Source organism: Bubalus bubalis, chromosome 6, assembly GCF_019923935.1.
Source record: "Bubalus bubalis isolate 160015118507 breed Murrah chromosome 6, NDDB_SH_1, whole genome shotgun sequence".
Lineage (NCBI taxonomy): Eukaryota > Metazoa > Chordata > Mammalia > Artiodactyla > Bovidae > Bubalus > Bubalus bubalis.
This window is the reverse complement of record NC_059162.1, coordinates 53,397,391-53,420,954: the sequence shown is the minus strand read 5'-3', so window position 1 is coordinate 53,420,954 and position 23,564 is coordinate 53,397,391. Positions and strand designations below refer to the sequence as shown.

The 23,564-nt window shown below is 42.9% G+C and overlaps 1 protein-coding gene and 1 long non-coding RNA gene across 10 annotated transcripts in view; both read left to right on the top strand.

Annotated features, from left to right (window-relative positions):
- LRRC8D (leucine rich repeat containing 8 VRAC subunit D) overlaps positions 1–10,546 on the top strand; it is a 132,237-nt gene extending 121,691 nt beyond the window's left edge. For all 9 annotated transcript variants that reach the window (XM_025288310.3, XM_025288308.3, XM_006063373.4 and 6 more), the window contains one exon: positions 7,601–10,546. In XM_025288310.3, coding sequence (XP_025144095.1) covers positions 7,603–10,179 — 2,577 coding nt within the window. In that variant the 5' untranslated portion in view covers positions 7,601–7,602 and the 3' untranslated portion in view covers positions 10,180–10,546. The remainder of the gene's footprint in view (positions 1–7,600) is intronic.
- An 8,002-nt stretch (positions 10,547–18,548) lies between these two features.
- Positions 18,549–22,762, top strand: LOC123334063. Its single transcript, XR_006551816.2, has 2 exons — positions 18,549–20,817; positions 21,132–22,762. It is a non-coding gene; the product is annotated as an uncharacterized LOC123334063 (long non-coding RNA).
- Positions 22,763–23,564: the final 802 nt, after the last annotated feature.

Sequence of the window (23,564 nt, the reverse complement as noted above, 5' to 3'; positions counted from 1 at the left end):
GGCAGCTCAGATTCTAATCTGGTCCTACTCCTGTGTGTTCTTGCCTCCAATGTCCACAGCTATCAGAGCTAGTGTGTTTTCTTTTGTGGGAACTCTCAGTGGCCTTTTATATATTCCATAGACACAGAATCTGCTTAGTTGATCATGCGGATTTAATCTACAGCTTGTACAGCTTGTAGGAAGATTCTGGGTCTTCTTCCTTAGCCACACTGCCCCTGGGTTTCAATTGTGGTTTTATTTCCACATTCACATGTTGGTTGTCTGCTGGGGTTTAGCTCCTGAGGCTGCCCTGGAGCACTTAGGTTTGCCCCTGTGAGGGCCAGCTGTGGAAGTGGTGCACCTGCTTGGGTCGCAGGGGTTCTGGCAGCACCAGGTACTCAGCGGGGTTGGCGGCTAGGGCAGCAGGAAATATAGTGCTCTAGAAGGGTATGGCAACCAGTATTGGCCAATATGTTCCAGTATTCTTGCCTGGAGAACCCCCTCTCTAAGAAGCCTGGCAGGCCACAGTCTACTGGGTCGCAAAGAGTCAGACAGGACTGAAGCAACCTTGCATGCATAAACACAAGACTTTTTTTTTTTTTTTTTTTTTTGCCTGTGGCCGCTCTGCCCCAGTGAGAGTTGAGCATGAAGGTGGTGCAGCTGCTTGGCTTGCAGGGACCCGGCAGCGCCAAGTGTTCAGGGACACAAACTGCCTCCACGGCAGGAGTCTTTTTTTCCGAGCCTCTTGTACCTGGCGATCAGAAGGCCTCTTTGGCCAGTCTTTCTCCATAGGTCTGCCAGTTCAGGCACTTAGAGGGACCTTTGCATGGGGTCCTTCTCTGCTCTTCGGCACATCAGGCATATAGAGGGCCCCACCCTGTAGATCCTGAAGACTTCTCTGGTGGCTCAGATGGTAAAGCGTGTGCCTACAATGTGGGAGACCCGGGTTCAATCCTTGGGTTGGGAAGAATCTCCTGGAGAAGGAAATGGCAACCCACTCCAGTATTCTTGCCTGGAAAATCCCATGGACAGAGGAGCCTGCTAGGCTACAGTCTGAGGTTGCAAAGTTCTTTCTTTCTTTGTACCCTGTAGATCAGTGCATCAGGCACTTAAAGGGGGCCCCCAGGTGTGTTCCTACTCTGTAGTTTAGTGCATCAGTCACTTAAAGGAGCCCCCTGGGTGGGGTCCTACTCTGTAATTCAGTGTGTCAGGTGTTTGATGGGCCAGCCTCTCTATTGTTCAGCTGTTGATGCTGGCGTGTGGAGAGAGAGAGGCTATGGTAATGGTTTCACCCACTACGCGTGACTCAGCAGTATCGCCTTGCTTCCATGGCTGCCTGGCTTTCCTCCACAGGCATTTCCCACCATGGTCTCCTCCCTCACATCCCCTCAATCTGTCTCTCCACAGTCAACAGCAGCCCTCGCACTGGGATTGTTCCACAATCTCTAAACTCCGGCTCCCAGCCGCTGCCCCTTCCAGGACACCTGCGTTTCTGCCTGGCATATGTATGGTTGCAGCAAGTACTGTCTAATTCTCATTCCATTTAGGCTGCCACAGATCAGCTGTTTCAATCTCAGCCTTAAATGTTTTTTCTTTGACTCAGACAATTGCCCCGCTGTGGGGATCGGACCCCTGCATCAGTTCCCCCACCAGCCGAGGGTAGGTCCAGTCCTATTAATACTCCTGTTTTTTCCCCTAGTTCCTTCCTCCTACCAAGTTTTGGCGTGGTTCTATATATTCTTTTCCACTGGTCAAGTACTCCTGTCTGCTTCCAGCTGGTGTTCTGCATGCACTTCTGTGTCTGAAGGTGTATTCCTGATGTATCCGTGGAGAGAGATACACTCCACGTCCACCTACTCCTCCACCATCTTGCTCTCCCACTTTTTTCTTTTTAATAAGGGTAAATGATTATATTTTTCTGTTTTAATGCTAGACTTTTTCTTATTATGCTAATAAGAATAATCTCATTAATATAAGTTTTCCAGCAAACACTGCCACATTTACATGCTAACAAACAGGAAAAAAGAGCAGGATTTGAATCCTGGTCTCTTTGGATAAAAGTTGTGTTCTTTCTAGGATAATTTGCCACCTCCCAATATAAATAATTTTAATTGAAATTTTTTTGAATGAATAAATGAAATTGAATGCAAAATTTTGTCTTTTTTTTTTTTTTTAGAATGAACTCTGTGTACATAGTGCTACATGCTAAGTTCAAAATTCAAGAATTTGGCCTAATCATTTTCATTAAAGACTGACTAAGATGGCCTTGCTTTCCGCTCTGCATTCTGATTCAGCTGGTGTCTTTGGGTCTTACTTTGTGTCAGACCCTGAATTAGGCATTTCCAATACCTGGCCAACATGACCCTGAGAGGTAGATGTTGATATCAAGATTTTATATGTGAGGCATGGGTGCTCAGAGAAGATGAGTAAAATGCTAAAGGTTTTTCTCCAGAACCAGTTCTATTCAATCATAATAGCTTAGCAGTCATTTAAAAACATATTTGCACTTAGAATATATGTAGTCCAGCCAACAATGAGACTATACTCCTATTTACTTTCACTTTCCTGTTTCTGCTGAGAGTTGGTTTGCTGCTGCTGCTGCTGCTAAGTCGCTTCAGTCGTGTCCGACTCTGTGTGATCCCATAGCCTGCAGCCCGCCAGGCTCCCCCGTCCCTGGGATTTTCCAGGCAAGAACACTGGAATGCGTTGCCATTTCCTTCTCCAGTGCATTAAAGTGGAAAGTGAAAGTGAAGTCGCTCAGTCGTGTCTGACTCTTCACGACCCCAGGGACTGCAGCCCACCAGGCTCCTCCATCCATGGGATTTTCCAGGCAAGAATACTGGAGTGGGGTGCCATTGCCTTCTCCGAAGAGTTGGTTTAGGCAATCAAATAACAAAGACTGAGGTCTAGCTTCTAAATTTTAGTAGTTTTACTGGGATATAGTTCATATACTATAAAATTTACCCATTTAAGGTGTACAGTGATAGTCACTCAGCCATGTCCAACTCTGTGACCCCAGGGACTGTAGCCCACCAGGCTCCTCAGTCCATGGAATTTCCCAGGCAAGAATACTAGAGTGGGTTGCCATTTCTTTCTCCCGGGGATCTTCCCAGGGATTGAACCCAGGTCTCTTACATTGCAGGCAAATTATTTACTGTCTGAGGCAACAGGGAAGCCCTTTAAGGTGTACAATTCAGTGCTTAATTTAGTATAGTCACAGGGTTGTCAAACCATTGTCATTTCTAATTTCTGAATCTGACTGTTAGTTGTTGGTTTATTCTACTATCATTGGTCGTAAGATAAGAAATAGAATCATATATCATAAAATAATGTAGACCCATTCTCTATAATTTTCTGATTCATCTTTGTCCAACCAAAGTCCAGTAATTTCCCCCTTTCAACTTTAGTCCAAAAAGCTTCCTCACCATCCATGAGAAATATTTGCTTATAGGATATTAAGCTGATTTTCATATGTGCCATAGAGAAGTCTTTGAATGTGAAATCTACTTCCTTATAATGTAATTCTTGAAGACATATAAAGGGGAACCCAAAACATGTATGCAATTAGTATTTATTAATGTGCCTTCTTCAAGTTAAAAAAAAAATCCCCTAATAACCATTGATAGCCATTTCTGACTAATGGCTAAGGAGATCAAGCCTCAAGATATCTAGATACAGTCTCCTCCCTCATTAACTTGACTTTTAGATTATAAAAAATTCACCTGAGGATCATAAGAGACTTAATAAACTATGTTATATGAATATGTAGTTAATGTACTTTGTACACACACATGTATATTATATATGAAGAGCAATTTTTATTTTCAAAGTGCCACTGCATCTTTAATTCAGGTAGTGGTTGAAACACTTCCAGTTTTCCACCAAGTTTTTGATAGGTGAAATTGGAGAATGGACACATTAATTGAAGTCCTGTGTTCAAGATAAGACCTAGTCAATGGTCAACATTGCAAAAAAGTACTGGTTTCCTGCCTATGGCTCAGGCACTTCCTTATAACTTCATTGAAACCATCCTTGGTTTCCATCTCTTGACTTAGCCATTAAATGTGATATCTATACAGAGACATACTAGACTAATAATAGAATAGCATTAGAATGTACAGATGTGAGAACTGGACCATAAAGAAGGCTTAGCACCAAAGAATTGATGCTTTTGAACTGTGGTGGTAAAGAAGATTCTTGAGAGCCCCTTGGATAACAAGGAGATTAAACCAGTCAATCCTAAAGGAAATCAACCCTGAATATTCATTGGAAGAACTGATGCTGAAGCTCCAATTATTTGGCCAACTGATGTGAAGAGCTGACTCTGGGAAAGGCCCTGATGCTGGGAAAGATTGAGGGCAAGAGAAGAGGACAACAAAGAATGAGATGGTTGGATGGCATCACTGACTCAGTGGACATTAGTTTGAGCAAACTCAGGGAGATAGTGAAGGACAGAGAAGCCTGGTGTGCTGCTGTTCATAGGGTCACAAAGAGTCGGACACGACTTAGCGACTGAACAACAAGAATTCCTTATAGTTTCTGTAACATAATTTCTCCCATGTGTCTATGCCATTGACTTGCTATTTGTTCTGCCAAAATTCTATTCCTCTACTCCCCACAACCGCATGGAAGTTCTCATCCTTCCGGTCTCATCTGAAAAACCAGATCTCTGCAGTCCTCCCATTTGCCCCGTGTGGCTGTAAGTTTGCCCTGTTCTGTGCCTCCCCTATACTTTGCATTAACCAGGTAAGAGCGATTTTCTTACCATGTCATAATAATACACTTACTGCTTGTCGTCTACCATTTGAACAGGAGCTCCTTGAGGGACCATTTCTATCTGCTTCTCCATGGTACCTGACGCATGTTTTTTTTTAAATTCTGAGTGAATGTCATGAAAGGTTGTTCTAGGGAAGTTGTTGATTACATAATTTCATTCCTCTGTCTCCTGAAAGCCAAGGACAACAGTGAGAAGGTCCTTCCTTCAACAGCCAAGCCTTAACCAAGAGCACAGTCACTGGATAACAGTGTGATAGAGAAAGAGATTTGAAGATGAAAGATTCTGTTAGCTCTGTCACTTAATTGGCTCAGGAAGGTCACTTAAGATTTTTGTGCCTCAGGTTTCCTCATATCCTTGGGCAATAGTAATGCCTAGTTCACTGGGTTATTGTGAGAATCAGTTGAGCCATTTTATGGAAAAGTAGCTTGCAAACTGGAAAGCGCTGCAAACATGAGAAGAGACCTTAGAATCTGGTAGAAAGAACAGGTGGTTTGGCCTTAAATAAGATTTTAAGCCCAGACTCCACCACTAATTATTTGACTTGCACAACTTAACTCCTGAGAGCCTATGTCTTTGCTTGTCAAAAGAAAGCAATAATACTTAGGCAGCTTAAAGTAATGTTGTGAAGGTTAGATGGAATCCAGGCAGTGTTCCATTTATAGTCCATCGGTGTATGTTCAACGGTTAGCAACCAGCGCTTTTGCACATTGTATATTCATACCTCTGCACCCTCTTTTCTATGGCAGATTTTACCCCGGAGAGAGCAGGCCCTTCCTCTCAGGCCAGGGAGAGGACAGTAAGGGCAGGCTGCTGGAGGAAGTTACTGAATCTCCCGGCCTGTGACCCCAGCTGGCCTGGGTGTGCCTTGGGACAGGGGTGAGGCAAAGCCTCAGTGTGGTGTCCCAGCACATTCCTAGGGCAGCTGTTTCTACTGCAGCTTCTTTTACCATTTTTTTTTTTTTGAAGCTCCTTATTGAAGTTAAAGCATGCATACCAAAAAGGTACATAGCCTAAGTGTATAGATCACGTTTTATAAATTGAATACACCCACGTAACCAGATCATTCATTCTCATTACTGCCTGATGTTCCACTTTGTAAATGCACCACATCTGGTTTTTCTGTTCTAGTGCTGATGGACGTTTGGATAATCTACAGTTTAGGGGTGTTGCAGAGTGCTGCTGTGATTGCTAATTCATGTCTTTTGAAGGGTATATGTATTTCTCGTGGGTGTATACTTAGCAGTGGGAGTGCTGGGCCATAGAGTGTGCATATATTCAGTTTGGGTAGATATTAAAAAAAATTTTCCCAGCATATTTGTATAAATTCATACTCCCACCAGAAGTGTTTGACTTCTAATTGCTCCACATCCTCACATCTTCAGTATTATCTGTATTTTTAATTTTAGGAGTTATAAGACTGTATAGCATTTTGGAGGTGGAATCATTCCCTCAGCCCCCAAAGCTTCAAATTTAATATGTTCATTTTCAGGCAAGTGCTGTGTACAGAAGCAGGGGATTGTGAAGATACAAAGCTCCTGCTATGGTGCTTGGTATACAGAAGGAAGATGACAAATGATAGCTGCTGTCATTATCATCCTCCTTGACATCATTATCATCACTAATCACTGCCTTCTCTGCTCTTAAGGGCAGAGAGTAGGACACGGTAGACCCAAGGGTGAATAAGACATAGTCTCTACCCAGTAGGAGCTCAAGAGCTAGTTGAAGAGGCCAACACTGGAAATAGATTCTTTTTAGAGGGTACAATAGGAACTTGAGAAAGAGGTAGTGCTTGAGCTGGGAATTGAAGAATAAGTCAGAGTTCAACAGGAAAAGAAAGGAAATGGCAGGGGCACAAAACCCTTGGAGCGGCTGCTGTGGGCAGCATGCTAGAAGAGAAGAGCCATCTGAGGCTGGAATCATTGTGTGCTGGTGTTGGTTTTTCGGGTGTTGTCACCCTTGCTAGGATGCATGGGGCAGAGCTGGTGACCATTCAGGGTCAGTGTGACATTACAGTACTCTGCTGCTGTGTTCTCCACCCTATATCTTTTATTTTTTTCCTTCTCTAGGAAAATAATCAGCCTTCTCTTCTCTCTCTCGGGATCAAAACCTGTCCCGAGTACAAGGTGCTTGAAAACCACCTCTGAAGCTTTGATAGCTGCAAAATGTCAGTGGTTACAAGGATCCCACAGCTTCTTTGCTGTGTGTTCCTTTAACTATGTTTATGTTGAGGACTGGCTAATAGTTTTTATTCTCGTGTGGGTCCAGGTTGCTTGTGGTTGCAATTAAGTTTAATAAAATGCTCTTCTGCCCAGTGCCATATGTAGACCATGAATAAATGTTCTTGAGGAATTTTGATGATTATAATGATGGTGATAAAGGTGATGATCAAGAACGAATACAATGTCTCATTAATTGAGCATCAACTGTGTGTCAAGCATTGGCTGTATAACAGTAAGGAAGATGGACATGATCCCTATGCCCATGGAACTTAGAATCTTAGGGAGGATTAGACAAGTAAACAGTTGGTTCTACTAATATAATAAGGGCTGTGATGGATAGAGGTACATAGTTCTCTCATAGTACATAGAATCAAAGAAGCACCTCACCCAGACTAGGAATCAGGGAGGGCTTCCTGGGAAAGGCAACATAAACTGATAGCCTCGTGAAGAGAAGTGGGGAGGAAGTATTCCAGGCAGAGAAAACAGTGTGTAGGAGGAGTAGAGTGCAAGGGAGGTTGGCTGATTGGAGAAGCTGGAAGAAGAGGCTAGAAATAGAAAGCATTTTGCCACTTAATGTTTTCATTTGCATCTGTGTCATAATATCTTTTGTTTGCCTGTTTTCTAGGAATGTTTACCCTTGCGGAAGTTGCTTCACTTAATGACATTCAGCCAACTTACCGAATCCTGAAACCATGGTGGGACGTGTTTATGGATTACCTGGCTGTTGTTATGCTGATGGTAGCCATCTTTGCAGGAACCATGCAACTTACCAAAGATCAAGTGGTCTGCTTGCCAGTATTGCCAGCTCCTGTAAATTCAAAGGCACATGCTACACCAGGAAATGCCGACATTACCACCAACATCCCGAAGATGGAATCAGCCACAGACCAAGACCAAGATGGGCGGATGACAAATGAGATTTCCTTTGGCGCGTCCTCTGTGACACCTGACATACCTCTCAGAGCCACATATCCTCATGCAGATTCCACGGCTTCAAATCAGGAGGCCAAGAAAGAGAAGAAAGACCCAACAGGCCGAAAAACAAACTTGGATTTCCAGCAATATGTATTTATTAATCAGATGTGTTACCATCTGGCCCTTCCGTGGTATTCCAAGTACTTTCCATACCTTGCTCTTATACATACTATTATTCTCATGGTCAGTAGCAACTTTTGGTTCAAATATCCTAAAACATGCTCAAAAGTAGAGCATTTCGTTTCGATCTTAGGAAAGTGCTTTGAATCTCCTTGGACTACTAAAGCATTGTCTGAGACAGCATGTGAAGACTCGGAGGAAAACAAGCAGAGAATAACAGGTGCCCAGACTCTACCAAAGCATGTGTCTACCAGCAGTGATGAAGGGAGCCCCAGCGCCAGCACCCCAATGATCAACAAGACTGGATTCAAATTTTCAGCCGAGAAGCCCGTGATCGAAGTCCCCAGCATGACCATCCTGGATAAAAAGGACGGGGAACAGGCCAAAGCCCTGTTCGAGAAAGTGCGGAAGTTCCGTGCTCACGTGGAAGACAGTGACTTGATCTATAAACTCTATGTGGTCCAAACAGTTATCAAAACAGCCAAATTCATTTTTATTCTCTGCTACACAGCAAACTTTGTCAACGCAATCAGCTTTGAACACGTCTGCAAGCCCAAAGTGGAGCACCTGACTGGTTACGAGGTGTTCGAGTGCACCCACAACATGGCGTACATGCTGAAAAAGCTGCTCATCAGTTACATATCCATTATTTGTGTGTATGGTTTTATCTGCCTCTACACTCTCTTCTGGTTATTCAGGATTCCTTTGAAGGAATATTCTTTTGAAAAAGTCAGAGAAGAGAGCAGTTTCAGTGACATTCCAGATGTCAAAAATGATTTTGCGTTCCTTCTCCACATGGTAGACCAGTATGACCAGCTCTATTCCAAGCGTTTTGGGGTGTTCTTGTCAGAAGTTAGTGAAAATAAACTTCGGGAAATTAGTTTGAACCACGAGTGGACATTTGAAAAACTGAGGCAGCACGTGTCACGCAATGCCCAGGACAAGCAGGAGCTCCATTTGTTTATGCTCTCAGGCGTGCCTGATGCTGTCTTTGACCTCACAGACCTGGATGTGCTAAAACTCGAGCTGATTCCAGAAGCTAAACTTCCTGCTAAGATTTCTCAGATGACTAATCTCCAAGAGCTTCACCTGTGCCACTGCCCTGCAAAAGTGGAGCAGACTGCTTTCAGCTTTCTCCGCGATCACTTGAGATGCCTTCACGTGAAGTTCACTGATGTGGCAGAAATCCCTGCCTGGGTGTATCTGCTCAAAAACCTTCGCGAACTGTACTTGATAGGCAATTTGAACTCTGAAAACAATAAGATGATAGGCCTCGAATCTCTCCGAGAGTTGCGGCACCTTAAGATCCTCCACGTGAAGAGCAATTTGACCAAAGTCCCCTCCAACATTACTGATGTGGCCCCACATCTCACCAAGTTAGTCATTCATAATGACGGCACTAAACTCCTGGTACTGAACAGCCTTAAGAAAATGATGAATGTTGCCGAGCTTGAACTCCAAAACTGTGAGCTAGAGAGAATTCCACATGCTATTTTCAGCCTCTCTAACTTACAGGAACTGGATTTAAAGTCAAATAACATCCGCACAATTGAAGAAATCATCAGTTTCCAGCATTTAAAACGACTTACTTGTTTAAAATTATGGCATAATAAAATTGTCACCATTCCACCCTCCATCACCCACGTCAAAAACTTGGAGTCACTTTATTTCTCTAACAACAAGCTGGAATCCCTACCCGTGGCAGTGTTTAGTTTACAGAAACTCAGATGCTTAGATGTGAGTTACAACAACATTTCCATGATCCCAATAGAAATAGGATTGCTTCAGAACCTGCAGCATTTGCATATCACGGGGAACAAAGTGGACGTTCTGCCGAAACAGCTGTTTAAATGTGTTAAGTTGAGGACTTTGAATCTAGGGCAGAACTGCATCACATCCCTCCCAGAGAAGATCGGTCAGCTGTCACAGCTCACCCAGCTGGAGCTAAAGGGGAACTGCTTGGACCGCCTGCCAGCCCAGCTGGGCCAGTGTCGCCTGCTCAAGAAAAGTGGGCTTGTGGTGGAAGATCACCTTTTTGACACCCTTCCCCTTGAAGTCAAAGAAGCGTTGAATCAAGATATAAATATTCCCTTTGCAAATGGGATTTAAACTGAGATCCTGCATGCACATATGTGTGCAGGAACCACTTCCTAGATTGCAGATGTTCACGTACCAGTTATTGCAAGATGATGCATTTTAGGAGTAGATACACCTCTAAAAATACAACACAGGGAGAGGATGCATAGAAGGCTGATAGAAGACATAACTGAATGTTCAGCGTTTGTAGTGTTTTAAGTCATTTACTTCCAAATCTTTTCTCTCTTTTTCTTTTTTCTGGGGAAAGGGAAGGAAAAATTATAATCACTAATCTTGGTTTCTTTTTAAATTGTTTGTAACTTGGATGCTGCCGCTACTGAATGTTTACAAATTGCTTGCCTGCTAAAGTAAATGATTAAATTGACATTTTCTTACTATACCACTTTTTTTTGAGGTGTCTTGATTTACTTTGCTTAATTGGTATAATAATGCTTTAATCCAGACCACTGAAGGCACATCAGGTAAATTTAGATTTGCTGAAATACTGATTTCTTTTTTGTTTTAATTTCAAGCACCTAAAATAAGTACTTCTTATAATATTTAACTGGTGCTACCACTTCTGAGAATCCCATTTTATAGATTTTACACTCTTGAAGGCCTGAAATGCAGCAAAAGAGTGTAGATCATTGAGAGAGTTTGGTTTGTTTGTTTTTTAAGAATAAATATCAAAGAAAAAAGAACTCTCTCCTTACTAAGAGTTGTTTTTCATAGTCTGGAGTTCTGATTATATGATTTGCTTTTCTATCACTACTATAGAGCTGCCAATAAATAGAAAATGTTAGTTTAAAATAAATTTAATTACAACCAAAATAAAATTTTAATGTTTTAATGACGAACATCTTTCCAATTTATCACCATTTGGAAGATAACACAAATTCAAAGCAAATATCATTAAATTACTTACCCTTTGCACTGTTGTGGGGAAAAAAGTAGGACTTGTAGTTCACTGAGTTGGAAAACTATTTCTATTCATTTTAGTGACAGGCTGTACTTCCTGTGTTTGTCTGCAGCTAGGAAGGGTCATGTTCAGGGAAATGCTAGCAGAATGTACTTTTTGGGTGATGGTTTTTCCTTCTTTATCTAACTTAGAAAGTAGCTAAATCAATCTCAGAAAATCAAAAAAATTTCCTGGTACCTGTCTGTATAGGTTGGCAGGTATTTCATAGGCTTTTGTACACTCGGATAGTCTCTCATCACACCTTAGCATGGCTTGAAAGATTCTGCAGAGAATGTGCAAAGATGGACTTGCATGCATGCTTTTCCTCCCCTAAATTGATCTCTGGGGCTGCTGGCCTGTTGCAAGTGGTGGTGGTCTTTGCCTACTATATAGCTTCTGCATATTTACCTTCAGAGGCATTATCACTGATAGGAGAAGCTGCAGCCACCTTGGCTGAATGAGCAACCAACCCCAGCGTCAGCATCCTGGCCACTCCCTCTCTTCCTAGAAGACTTGAGGTAGAAGAGTAACATGAAAGGCTAGGTTTAGAAAATCAGAGGACTGTGACTGAGTTTTGGTATAAGCAAGTTCTCTCTGGTGCAGGCATCTTCCATTTCTCTCAGCATTCACTGATATATTCACTGGTATTGATCATGTACCTACTTTGTGCCTTGGAAATTCAAGGAACTGAGGATTCACTGTTGGAATAAGTCACACCCTTGTGTTTATAACAGACTGTGTGAGATCATATCAATTAGGCAACTAATACAAATAATTGGTTATAGTTGTCATGTAGAAGGTGTACAGAATCTGTACATGAGTAACAGCTGGGAGGGGGCACATTTGGTTCAAGTGGAGGTTCAGGGAAGTTTGCACTTGGAAACTCTGCCTGTCAACACTCCTGGACATTTCCTCCCCACCAGCCCCACAGGGCGCTCTTCTCCCTAAAGAGTAAGGCCACCACCCAAAATTGGTACAACATCTTTAGAAGGATGCCTCACTTGTGAGATAAACAGGCCAGATCTTAGGATCCTTGCTTTATGGACTAGGAAGCTTATTTTCCTCTCTAAAAAGTGCATGTTGTTCTTGTAGGCACAGGTGACAGCCTTCCCGCAGCTCATTTGTCAGAGGAGAGGCCTGGAGGAACCCAGAGTCTGGCCCTCCCACAGCTTGACCACTGGCAGCTGCCCTTAGGCACCTGTTTCTTTATCAGTACTTGGGGTTCAGTCACTTAGAACTGATTGGTATTACATGCCTTCAAACAATATCAAGGGGTATCTTTGCTCTTACCCAGACTTCTATTGACTTTATCAGCCCTTAATGATTTCCTTGAACTCTGAAGAGTTCACGGTCAATTGATTTAAATGCCGCATTCCTTGCCACTGTTTGCAAATAGCCATATTTTAAAAGAGGGTTCCTAAGAAATGCTGATTCATCCAACAGATTTTAAATGCACTGGGTCTTGGAGTCTCAATAAAACAGCAGATGAGATTATGGGCCCAAATATACCATCAACCCATATGTCTTCACAAATTTATGTTGGCACTGCACACTCTAGACATGGGGAAAACACAAGTTAAAATGTACAAGTTTGGCTTACTAGCATTTTTGTATCTTCTAAAGTTCCTTGAGCACCACTTGAAGAAAATTATTTTGAAGTATCTTTAAATGTTCCATGTATATGCAAATCCCTGAGAACCTGGCTTATTTTCAGCTGTTTGACTTTTTCCCCATCAACATTCAGTTTTGGCTCAGCGGAGAGGATTGGCTTTTTCAGGGGTTCAGAAAGACGAACTGAGATTGTTACTGGGGCCCCATTCGTAGTAGTAATTTGTTGTTGTTTAGTCTGTGAGTCGCGTCTGACTCTTTGCAACCCCATGGACTGTACCCCACCAGGCTCCTTTGTCCATGGATTCTGCAGGGGAGAATACTGGAATGGGTTGCCATTTCCTCCTCCAGGGGATTTTCCTGACCCAGGAATTGAACCCACATCTCCTGTGTCTCCTGCACTGCAGGTGATTCTTAGCAATTTGATAATAGGTAGAAAGAGTTCATTCTCTGTAAGCCCTGGACAACATTCCTGATCATTTGACATGTTTCATGTGCAAAGGAAAAAGTCTTATGTTTTATTAGTATTATTGCTAGTACTTTTTCTGACTGCCTCTCCTGGACTCAGCTTCAGCCAGCAGCTAAACTCAAAGTTGCTGATGGAGCAAGCTCCCAAGTGCCCTTGAGACCAGCGCCCACTGGCTGTTTCCATTCACCTGCTGAAGTGAAGCCAGAGAGCTGTCCTCTCCCTCAGACCTCTGGCAGCACTTGCGTCAGTAATTCATTCCAATAAAATGGTCCCTTTATCATCCTTAAACAAAGACTGTACTAACAAAAAGCCCCTTTCATGAAAAGAAGAAGGAAAGGAGAAAAAAAAAAAAAACCTGGAAAACAGTTTTCAAATGTCCTCTAACTTGTGAGTGTGACACAAAGAAGTGGCCCCCTCTGGCCTAGCCAGCTGTGGCCCTTCTGGGACAGCACATTAGATATTTAGAGCAGTGTCTGCTGGTGGGGAGGAGGCAGAAGGCCAGAGCCCTCGCCCCTCACGTCTGGCCTAGGCTGGGGTGGTGGTCATACCACCAACATCAGGGGGAAAAGCCCCTTAACTGGCCAGTCTTAAAACTCCAAAGAGGAATAGTGGTCCCATCTTCATCCTTACTACTTCTGGAAATACAGTAGCTAAATTGCCCCAGGTAAGCCACAACTTGCTGGTGGAAATGAGCAAGCTGTTTTGCTTGGTCCGTCCTGCAAGGCTTCATCTCTGACTCATGACTCGCCACCCTCCCACAGTGCAGGACCTCTCTGATAAAAACTGCTCCCATCCTGCTTGCCGTCTCTATAATTAGTTCTTTCTTTACTCCCAAGATGTCAGGTTCTGGAGTGAGAGTGTCTGGATTTGAATCCTGCCTCGGCCTCAGCTGTATGACCATAGCAAGTAACTTAACCGCTCTAAGCCTCAGTTGCTTTATCTGTAAATAGGAATAATAATGTGTGTCCATGTCTGCTCAATCGCTTCAGTCGTGACACAAAGTCAAGTATTGCGACCCCTTGGATTGTAGCCCACCAGGCTCCTCCATCCATTGGATTCTCCAGGCAAGAATACTGCAGTGAGTTACCATGTCCTCCTCCAGGGGATCTTCCCGACCCAGGGATGGAACCTGAGTATCTTGCATCTCCTGCATTGACAGGAGGTTCTAGAGCCACCTGGGAAGCCTGGAAATAATAATGCCTTCCAATGACATTTTTTTGGTGAAGACGGAATGATTTAAGGGACTCTGCCTGGCAGAGAGCAAGTACTCAATAACATTCAGCTAGCATTACTTTTATCCCCAACTGTGACAGAGACAATTAGCCTTCCTTAATATACATTCTCAACTTCCTTAGTCATGGGATTTTCAGTGAACACCTGGAAACATAAAATATGTGTAACATAAAATATGTGTAAAATAAATTATTTCCCAACCTTACTTGAGACTAGATGTGGCCAAATGACTTAATTCTAGCCCAGAAGGTGGGAATGAAAATGGAACATGCAATTTCTGAATCAGGCCCTTAAGGAGAAAGACAACCGTACCTTTCATTCACCATGGCAACCAGAGAGAGGAAGGGTGATAGCTGACTGCTTATAATTAATTAGATATCATTCTCCCAAGAACCTGAGGTTTTGAAGGTCCTACAACCGCTCTAGTGACATCCACACTCGTGCTCAACACATGGACACCCTTCACAGGCTCAGGTAGCTAAATCCATTTCATTGTTTAACCTTCAGACTAGGTCTGGGTTAGCTGCTTGAAGCTCACCCAGCCGTGGGATAACCTGCTCAGAGCCTTTTCTGAATGTCCCTGGGAAACTGCCAAGTAGCCTGTCATGAAAATTGGCTGGAATAGTTTCAAGGGTAGACCTGCCCAAAGGAATCACCCAGGTGTTAAGCCAAACTGTGTAGATAATGTAAACAAATACATTTTTCACTTTGCCACTGGAAAACTGTAAATAGTAGCCTCAGGATTCAGTACTTTGAAATGAAGTACTGCCTGAGTGGAACTCTCTTTAAGACGTATCTTGAAGGGTTTAACTCAGATCTTTACAGCAATTTAGGCCTGCTGGCTCTTTGTCTGGCATTGGTTGTGGTGAAAACAGCTGGTCACCAGCCAGATGATAACCCTCCATCTTCTTGAAGACGGTGATTAAATCACTCATCCTCTCTTCCCCAGGATGTTGTGAAGATTGTCAGCACAATGACTAGAGCTCCCTAGAGATAAACAGTGCCTAAATAGTTCGCTATTAATTTATCATCACAGTCGGCAGGAAATTCAGTTGAAGACAGTGCTTTCATCTCTGCCTAACAAGTAGCTGATGCATAATCAGGCTTCTACCTTCCACTTCTCAATTCTAAGCAACTGCTGTGATTTTAGGAGATTCTTTGGGAGATTATGTGTTTCAAGTTTCCATTTCTGAAAGTGGAAGAAGACAGAAAGTAGATTGGACAATATAAGTAGGAATAATCATAGCTCGGATTCTACGCTAGATGAACACAACTCACTCTGATTTATTGACTACTTGTCACGCAGACCTGAGGTGTGGATTATCCCTGTGATAGAGATGAAGAAGACCCTGGTGCTGGGAGAAGATTGAGGGCAGGAGGAGAAGGAGGCAACAGAGGATAAGATGGTTGGATGGCATCACTGACTCAATGGACATGAGTTCGAGCAAATCCAAGAGGTAGTGAAGATCAGGGAAGCCTGGCATGCTGCAGTCCATGGGGTCGCAAAGAGACATGACAGTGACTGAACAATAACAGGAGATGAAGAAACTGTGAAGACAGGCGATCTGCCCAAGGTCACCGAGCCAGCAGGTGACAGGAGCACTGCTAAGGCAGACAATGACTTATCTGATCCCGTTTAATCTCACAAGACCACTTCAACAAAGGCATTATCCCCATTTAGGAGATGAAGAAACTGTGTATCAGAGAGGCTGATTTGTCTCTGGTCCCACCTCATAAGTGGCAGATACTGGTCACAAACCACAGCTCGGCTCTTCCACCCAACTACACGGCGGATGTCTGGGGCTCTGTCAGCAATTCCAAAAGAGGTTTTGAAATCTGTGTTGACATCCGGTTACATAAATCTGCCCCAGGCTAGGATTTTCCTTCATTCTTTAGTACTAGAGAGAAGTTTTTGATGTGTCTCAGCATCTGCCCTTAGCCTTACGACTTGCTTCCTCTGTTAGGCTGCCTGACAGTTGTGAAAGGGCACTCCACCCAAGGTAATGGAATTAATACCTTCACTAAATGTTCAAGGCATGACTGTCTTTACTCATGGTCATTTACTCTGAAATGAGAAAGCTCTGTCTGGGCTATGTGATGCAGAGCAAACGTGGCAGAGAGTGACATTCAACAGGTCCAGAAAGGTGGGTGCACAAAAACAGTAACATGTGCCAGGCCCTCTGGGCAGATGTGACTTTCCTGTCCAGCCTGGCATTTCAGACCCAGATTCTCAAGCTGTTACTAACCCAGCCTGCATCATCCTGACATTTAGTTTTACTGGATTTCTTCTGTTAGTCACTATACTCCACTATCTGGGCTGGAAGAGAAATGGGATATCTGTGGTCCGTGTAGAGAAAGAACCCAGTTTTACATGGAAGAATCTAAGGAGAAGAAAGCAGGTACCACCTTCCCCCACGGCTCCACTGCTGGTATCCCTGTTTCTACAATTGCCACCTCCAGATTTGTATTTTGATTTTTTTTTTTTTTTTTTGCCTTCCTTCCTTATCCATTTAAATTTGTTCTACTATCTTACCTAAAGTCAGCTCAGTTTGATGGAACAAATTTTCACCAAAACATGAACTGCTATTTGAGAAACACTAATATATGTTTTATAACTTGGACCCCTTGTAAAAAGTGAGTAGAGCTTTTACGAGCTAACATAACTCATGGATGACCAATACAAGCAGGAGAATCTTGTCATTTCTAGGACTAAATTTCAAGTCTGTACTGATCAAGAAACTGTGTCTGGAGCAATAAGTCTGTGGGCCTGGGAAAAGGTGGAGCTGTTCTAAAATATTGTAAACAGTTATTCTATTATTTACAGAATAAAATTAGCCCAATGACACAGTCTAAGTATGGCCTCAGTTCTTCCGCCAGCCAGAGCTAAAGATATAGTAAATAACATGTGTGCTCAATTGCAGTGAATCAGACCTGTTGCAGATGCTTTGGGGAAGCTTACAGAGTGAGTTAACCCTACTGATACTGACTTCTTAGTTGCTAAAATCTCATTGTGTGAGTTTAATTTCCTTGGCCTCAGACAGAGCCTCATGCCAACAGTTCAATGACCTGCTCTTTGTCACTGAAATGGGAAAACTGCAGCCTAGTGGCCAGGGTTCTAGCGACTGGAACTGTCTCACAGGCAAGTTACTTGACATGGGTGTGCTTTTGCTTCCTCATCTGTGAAATGGGGTTAATGATATATTTATCTCATAGCATAGTTGTGTGGAATCAATGAGTTAACACACATTAAGCACTTAGGACAATGTCTAGCACATTGAATGCTTAATATATTTTAGTGGTTTTTATTAATAATGTTTCTAAACTACTTGGAGGATCTGTCCATAAGCAAAAAAAAAAAAAAAAAAAATCTGGAAAATAAAGCTATTTGAATTATACTAGAGCTCAGGAAGTGGACACTTCCCAAGTAGGAACTAATCATGCCTTTCTCTCCTTTCAAAAGCCAACAAAGACAAGTCACTGGGGACTTTATGTCTCACAAGAAGCTTTTCATACATTTATTAATCTGTTTATTTTACTTAGCAAGTCAGAGGAACCAGACTTTGTATTAATAAGAACCCTCTTCGGTTGGTTATGAATGTTTCTAAGTAGTTCTCTAAACTTGGGTCAGACCCAATGACCCATCTGGCCAAAGGCCTGAAGACTGATTTCCAAAGAACAGCTGCAAGGAACTCTGTCTTGGGCTAATTTGTTGGGTCCTTGTAAGGCATGTTGACTATTTCACTTGTACAGTGTATGTGGAATTGGTTGCTGGTATAAAGGAGGGAGGGATTAGGGGCAGGAGGAGAAGGGGACAACAGAGGATGCGATGGCTGGATGGCATCACTGACTCAATGGACGTGAGTCTAAGTGAACTCTGGGAGTTAGTGATGGACAGGGAGACCTGGCATGCTGCGATTCATGGGGTCGCAAAGAGTCGGACACGACTGAGCGACTGAACTGAACTGAATAAGGGAGAAACGGAGAAGGCAATGGCACCCCACTCCAGTACTCTTGCCTGGAAAATCCCACGGACGGAGGAGCCTGGTAGGCTGCAGTCCCTGGAGTCACTGCGAGTTGGACACAACTGTGTGGCTTCACTTTCACTTTTCACTTTCATGCATTGGAGAAGGAAATGGCAACCCACTCCAGTGTTCTTGCCTAGAGAATCCCGGGGACGGGGGAGCCTGGCGGGCTGCGTCTATGGGGTCGCACAGAGTCAGACACGACTGAAGCGACTTAGCAGCAGCAGCAGCATAAGGGAGGAAAAAACGTTTTTTCCCTCTACTTATCTTAGGTTCATTGGCAGGCCCTGTAAATCAGACTGAGAAAAGATATCAACAAGAGAAAATCAAACAGAAGTTTATTACTAAGTGCATCATGGATACACCTAAAGATGAGTAATTCAAAGGAGTGGTTAGAGCTTGGGCTTATATAGCATTTTAACGAAAGAACAATAAAGTTTTAGAGAGGTGACAAGACAATGGAAAAAGACTTTGAGCTCCTAAGGTGGCAAATTGTGGGAAGGCAAATATATGGGGAACCTAATGGTGAATAAGGGCTAGTGTGCTACTGCATGCGTGCTTAGTCATGTCCGATTCTTTGGAACCCCATGGACTCTAGCCTGCCAGGCTCCTCTGTCCATGGGATTATCCCATCAAGAATACTGGAGTGGGTTGCCATTTCCTCCTCCAGGGGATCTTCCCCACCCAGGGATCAAAGCCAAATCTCCCTGCATTGTCAGGCGGATTCTCTACCACTGAACCACCTGGGAAACCCATGAAATAAGGGCTAGTTTAGGCCAGACTTGTATAGATCATCTGGTGCTATCTCTGAGCTGGTAGAGGTCTAGGGTTGTCCCCAGGGATTAACTTCTGTCCTTCTTAGTAGAGAGGAGGGAGAGGAAACCTTTCCAAGTGTAGTCTCATTTTTAGGCAAATAGGAGTGGGCAGAGAGCTTTTCTTGTATTTGCTTCTTCTCAGTTTCCTTTAGCTCAAAATAATCCTCAGGCCAAAGTAGCATATTTGGGGGTGGCATATTCTGTCACCCTTCACTAAGCTGATCAGTATTTTGTATTTCTTTTCATTAACTTAAAACTTGTACCTAAGACTGGTCACTGGGGCTGAAACTATTCAACCTTTTCTAATTTATTCAAGAGGGTGAAAAAATCATCTCTGTGATCACAACTAGCTGGTCATTGCTTCCTTTAAAGAATTCATTTCAATATATATATGTGTGCATCTTATTTTTAATATTTGATAACTGCACTTTTAACACTACCAGTCTCAATCCACACTTAGAAATAAATGATTTAATGTAAAGAGTTATCTGAGAAACTCTGAGATCCTGAAAGTTCAGCCCAATTTATTACGTTTTTAAAACTAGAAACAGTCATGAGGTATACAGGACTTAAATACTGTTTTATTATGTTAAAGATCAACCCTCCACTACATCCATCCTTTGTTTTAAAGATCCCTTTTAGAATTCAGTTTTACCCACAAAGAAGCGGGGAGAATGGGGAAAGCGGGGTGCAGAATAATTTAGGGAGTCTTCTCAGGTCAGTTCATTCATTTCTTCAAGAAATAACCTAGCTCCTATCCCATAGGCTGGGCAATATGCTCAGTGCTGGGATAATCAGATGTACTTGATTCCTCTCAAGAAAAATTCAACCCAGGCTTTGTTTTCTCTTCTTGCCCCATCTTCTGCCCCCATCTCATGCCAGGCGCCAGTTGCACAGGCGTGCAGTTGCCAGTGGGAGGACAGAGAACACACAGGTCCTCAGAGAATCCAAGGGCAGTGGCACAGCAAGACAAGCATTTTAATCAGCTGCGATCTCTGCCTCCTACCATTTTCTTCCTCTTTCTCCCTCCCCTCTTTCCTCTGTACCCATAAGTTGGCATTAAAGGACATAGCTCGTACTTGTTTGTTTATTCTTATGTAGCCTTCTAAGTGTTCTAATGTCTTTGTTTTTTTTCTGATTACAAAAGTAGCATGTGTTCATCATTACATAAAAGTCAAATATTTCAGAAATGCATGTCCTTTGAGAACATATCACACCCCCCCAAAAAACTGCACAGACTTTCCTTTTAACCGAGAGTAAAAGGCCAAGCTTTGCAATGGTCTGCTGATTTGCACGCCTTGCTCTGATCTCGTGTCCTCTGGTTCTGCCCCTGCTTCCTGTGCTCAGCATCAACACTTGAGCGGGCCGCTACATCAGGGCCTTCGCACCAGCCATTCCTTCTGTGGCCCTGCTCTCCCCCAGATACCTGCCTGGCTTCTGTCTTAGTCTGCTCAGGTCACCATGACAGAATACCCCAGACAGGACAGTTTAAACAACAGACATTCATTTTCTCACAGGCCTGGAAGACAGAAGCACACATCAAGGTTTGAGCCAATTTGATTTCTGGTGAGAACTCTCTGCCTGGCTTGCAGACAACCATCTTCTTGCTGTGTCCACGCATGGCCTTTCCTCCATGCAACCTCATGACCTGGTTTAACCTCAGATACGTCCTGAAAGGTCCCATCTATGAGTACAGCCACACAAGGGTTAGGGCCTCAACATAGGGATTTGAGGAGGACACATACATTCAGGCCATAACAGCTTCTTCCTTCTTCTCTTCCTATTTACATTTCACCTTCTCAGAGATGCTTTCTCTGAGAAGCATCTCCTTTCTCTGGCCTCGTAAAAACACTGATTTATTATTTCTCTCAATTCTGTAGATCAGCTGGGTTCATCAGGATAATCCTGAGGTGCAATCATCTGACAGCTCAACTGGGACCAGAACATATAAATTGCCTCACCTGTGCAGCTGGGCCTCAGGGCTGCTGAAGGCAGGGCTTCGCTCTTCATGGAGGATCTTATTCTTTTATGGTCTAGTCCAGGCTTCCTCACACAACAGCATGAAGGTTTCAAAAAGGCAAGAGTGGAAGCTTCCAGATTCCTTAGGGCACGGGCTTCTGATGAGCAAGTCAGGAACAGCAGAGTCCATTGCAAGGGGATGTGGATCCAGGACAGCCTGATTTGTCAGTGGTCAGAATTATTGCAAACTGCCATATGATCGGATTTAAAATTGCAATTCCACTCTTCCTCTTTTGCACAGTTATCTTTGGATAACAAACTACAAATTCTCCACATAAAGTGTTTGTTCACTGCTGAATCTCCATCACCTAGAATGGAACCTAGCATGGTGGGAACTTAATAAACATTGGTTGAGTTCATTGAAGACATTAATTTGAAGCTGTTTTCTGGAACCCTTCATCCTTAATGCTTTTATAACTTTGGTTGTGCTTTTGCTGTTAAAAAGAACTTTATGATAAAATTATCCCATTTTACTTTTCACAACAACTTCAATTAACAGGCAGGATCAGTATCATTGCTCCCACTTTGCAAATGAGGAATCTGAGGCATAGACAGAACGAGAGCCTTGCCCAAAGTCTCACATCTGAGAAGAACAGAGCTTCTGACATCATGTCCCAGGCTTTCCACCAGCTGTCATGCAAACTTTCAGGTGAAAGATACTTTCTGCCTCTTCTATTTCCCTCCTCAGGGCTTCATGCTTGGAGAGCATGAAGAGTAAATAATTTCAGTTACCCAACTGGCTACAAGCCACAGGGCCAAGAGAAGCAGCACTATCTCTCTGAAATCCCTCCTGTAGAAACCAAAACTTAAAGGCCTCGATGACCCAGAGCCATCAAGGCACTAAAAGGGAAGGCTGTCGGGACCTATCTTTATGGACCTTGCCCTGGGCTGCATGCACTGTTTGTGTAAAGTTAAACTTTAAAGCCACGTGTCCAACCCATGGTTGCCAGGCTGTTCTGGTCTGGATAAGCCTTGGCTTGAGCCTGTAGGGAGCAGAAAACAATCTCCTCTCAAGCAATGAGTGGCTGTTCCACTGAGAGGATTGATTAATAAGCAAATCTTAATATCACAGGGAAATGATACCAGATGGAGCAAGTATACAACTCTGTATGTTAAAAATGTGTTGAAAGGCTTGTCCCCTTGCAGAAAAGCCCCTTGAGAGATCACTTGCTGACTGGGGCTAGAAGCAAGTTAGGGATGAAAGAGGTCATTTTTAAAATAGGAAGTTTTATGCTTTCTGCTTCATTCTTTCAACTTAATGGTATTTTTAATTTGCTATTTAATATCATTCTAAGTAAATAAAAAAGTTTTAGATAATTATCATAAGTTTTACCATTCATCTTTTTATTGTGCAGTGTCCATTTTAAATACAAATTTGAGAGCATTAAATGTGTATGGAGAACAGTGAAATTACACAATTTGTATTTTGTAGCTCAAAGATACATAAAGATTTTGTGCTTACTAAATAAAACAGTAGAAATACTGGATAAAACTAACTCAACTGCTTTTATTTCATGTGTTGATACACACACATTCTCCCAATTCTCTACCTTTAGTTTACTGGCGAATAAGCAAACACTTGAAAACTGTGGGTCACCATTTTGCCCTTTCTTTCTGTCATAGCTTTCCACGTTAGTGGTTGGCTAATTCAGGGAAGTAACATGAGTAAGAAAGGATCCATAGGATTCTTTACTCAATGTTTAAATTACATTTACATCTAGAGCACCATGAAAAAAGGCTGAGTACTGAAGAATTGATGATTTGGAATTGGTGCTGGAGAAGACTCTTGAGAATCCCTTGGACTGCAAGGAGATCAAACCAGTCAATCCTAAAGGAAATCAAGTCTGAATATTCATTGGAAGGACTGATGCTAAAGCTGAAGCTCCAATACTCTGGTCACCTGATGGGAAGAGTCAACTCATTGGAAAACACCCTGATGGTGGGAAAGATTGAAGGCAGGAGGAGAAGGGAACAACAGAGGATGAGATGGTTGGATTCTATCACTGATTAATGGACATGAGTTTGAGCAAGCTCCAGGAGATGGTGAAGGACAGGGAAGCCTGGTGTGCTGCAGTCCATGGGATATCAAATAGCTGGACATGACTGAGTGACTGAACAACAACAATGTATGTATGTATGTGTGTGTGTGTGTATGTGTGTATATATATATATATATATATATATGTATGTATATATATATATATTCACAGACTCTATTCTTTCCCTTTGCAATATGTATGTCCAACTGTCCATCCATTGATTGAGCCAGCCATCACCAAGCAAACATTTTTCTT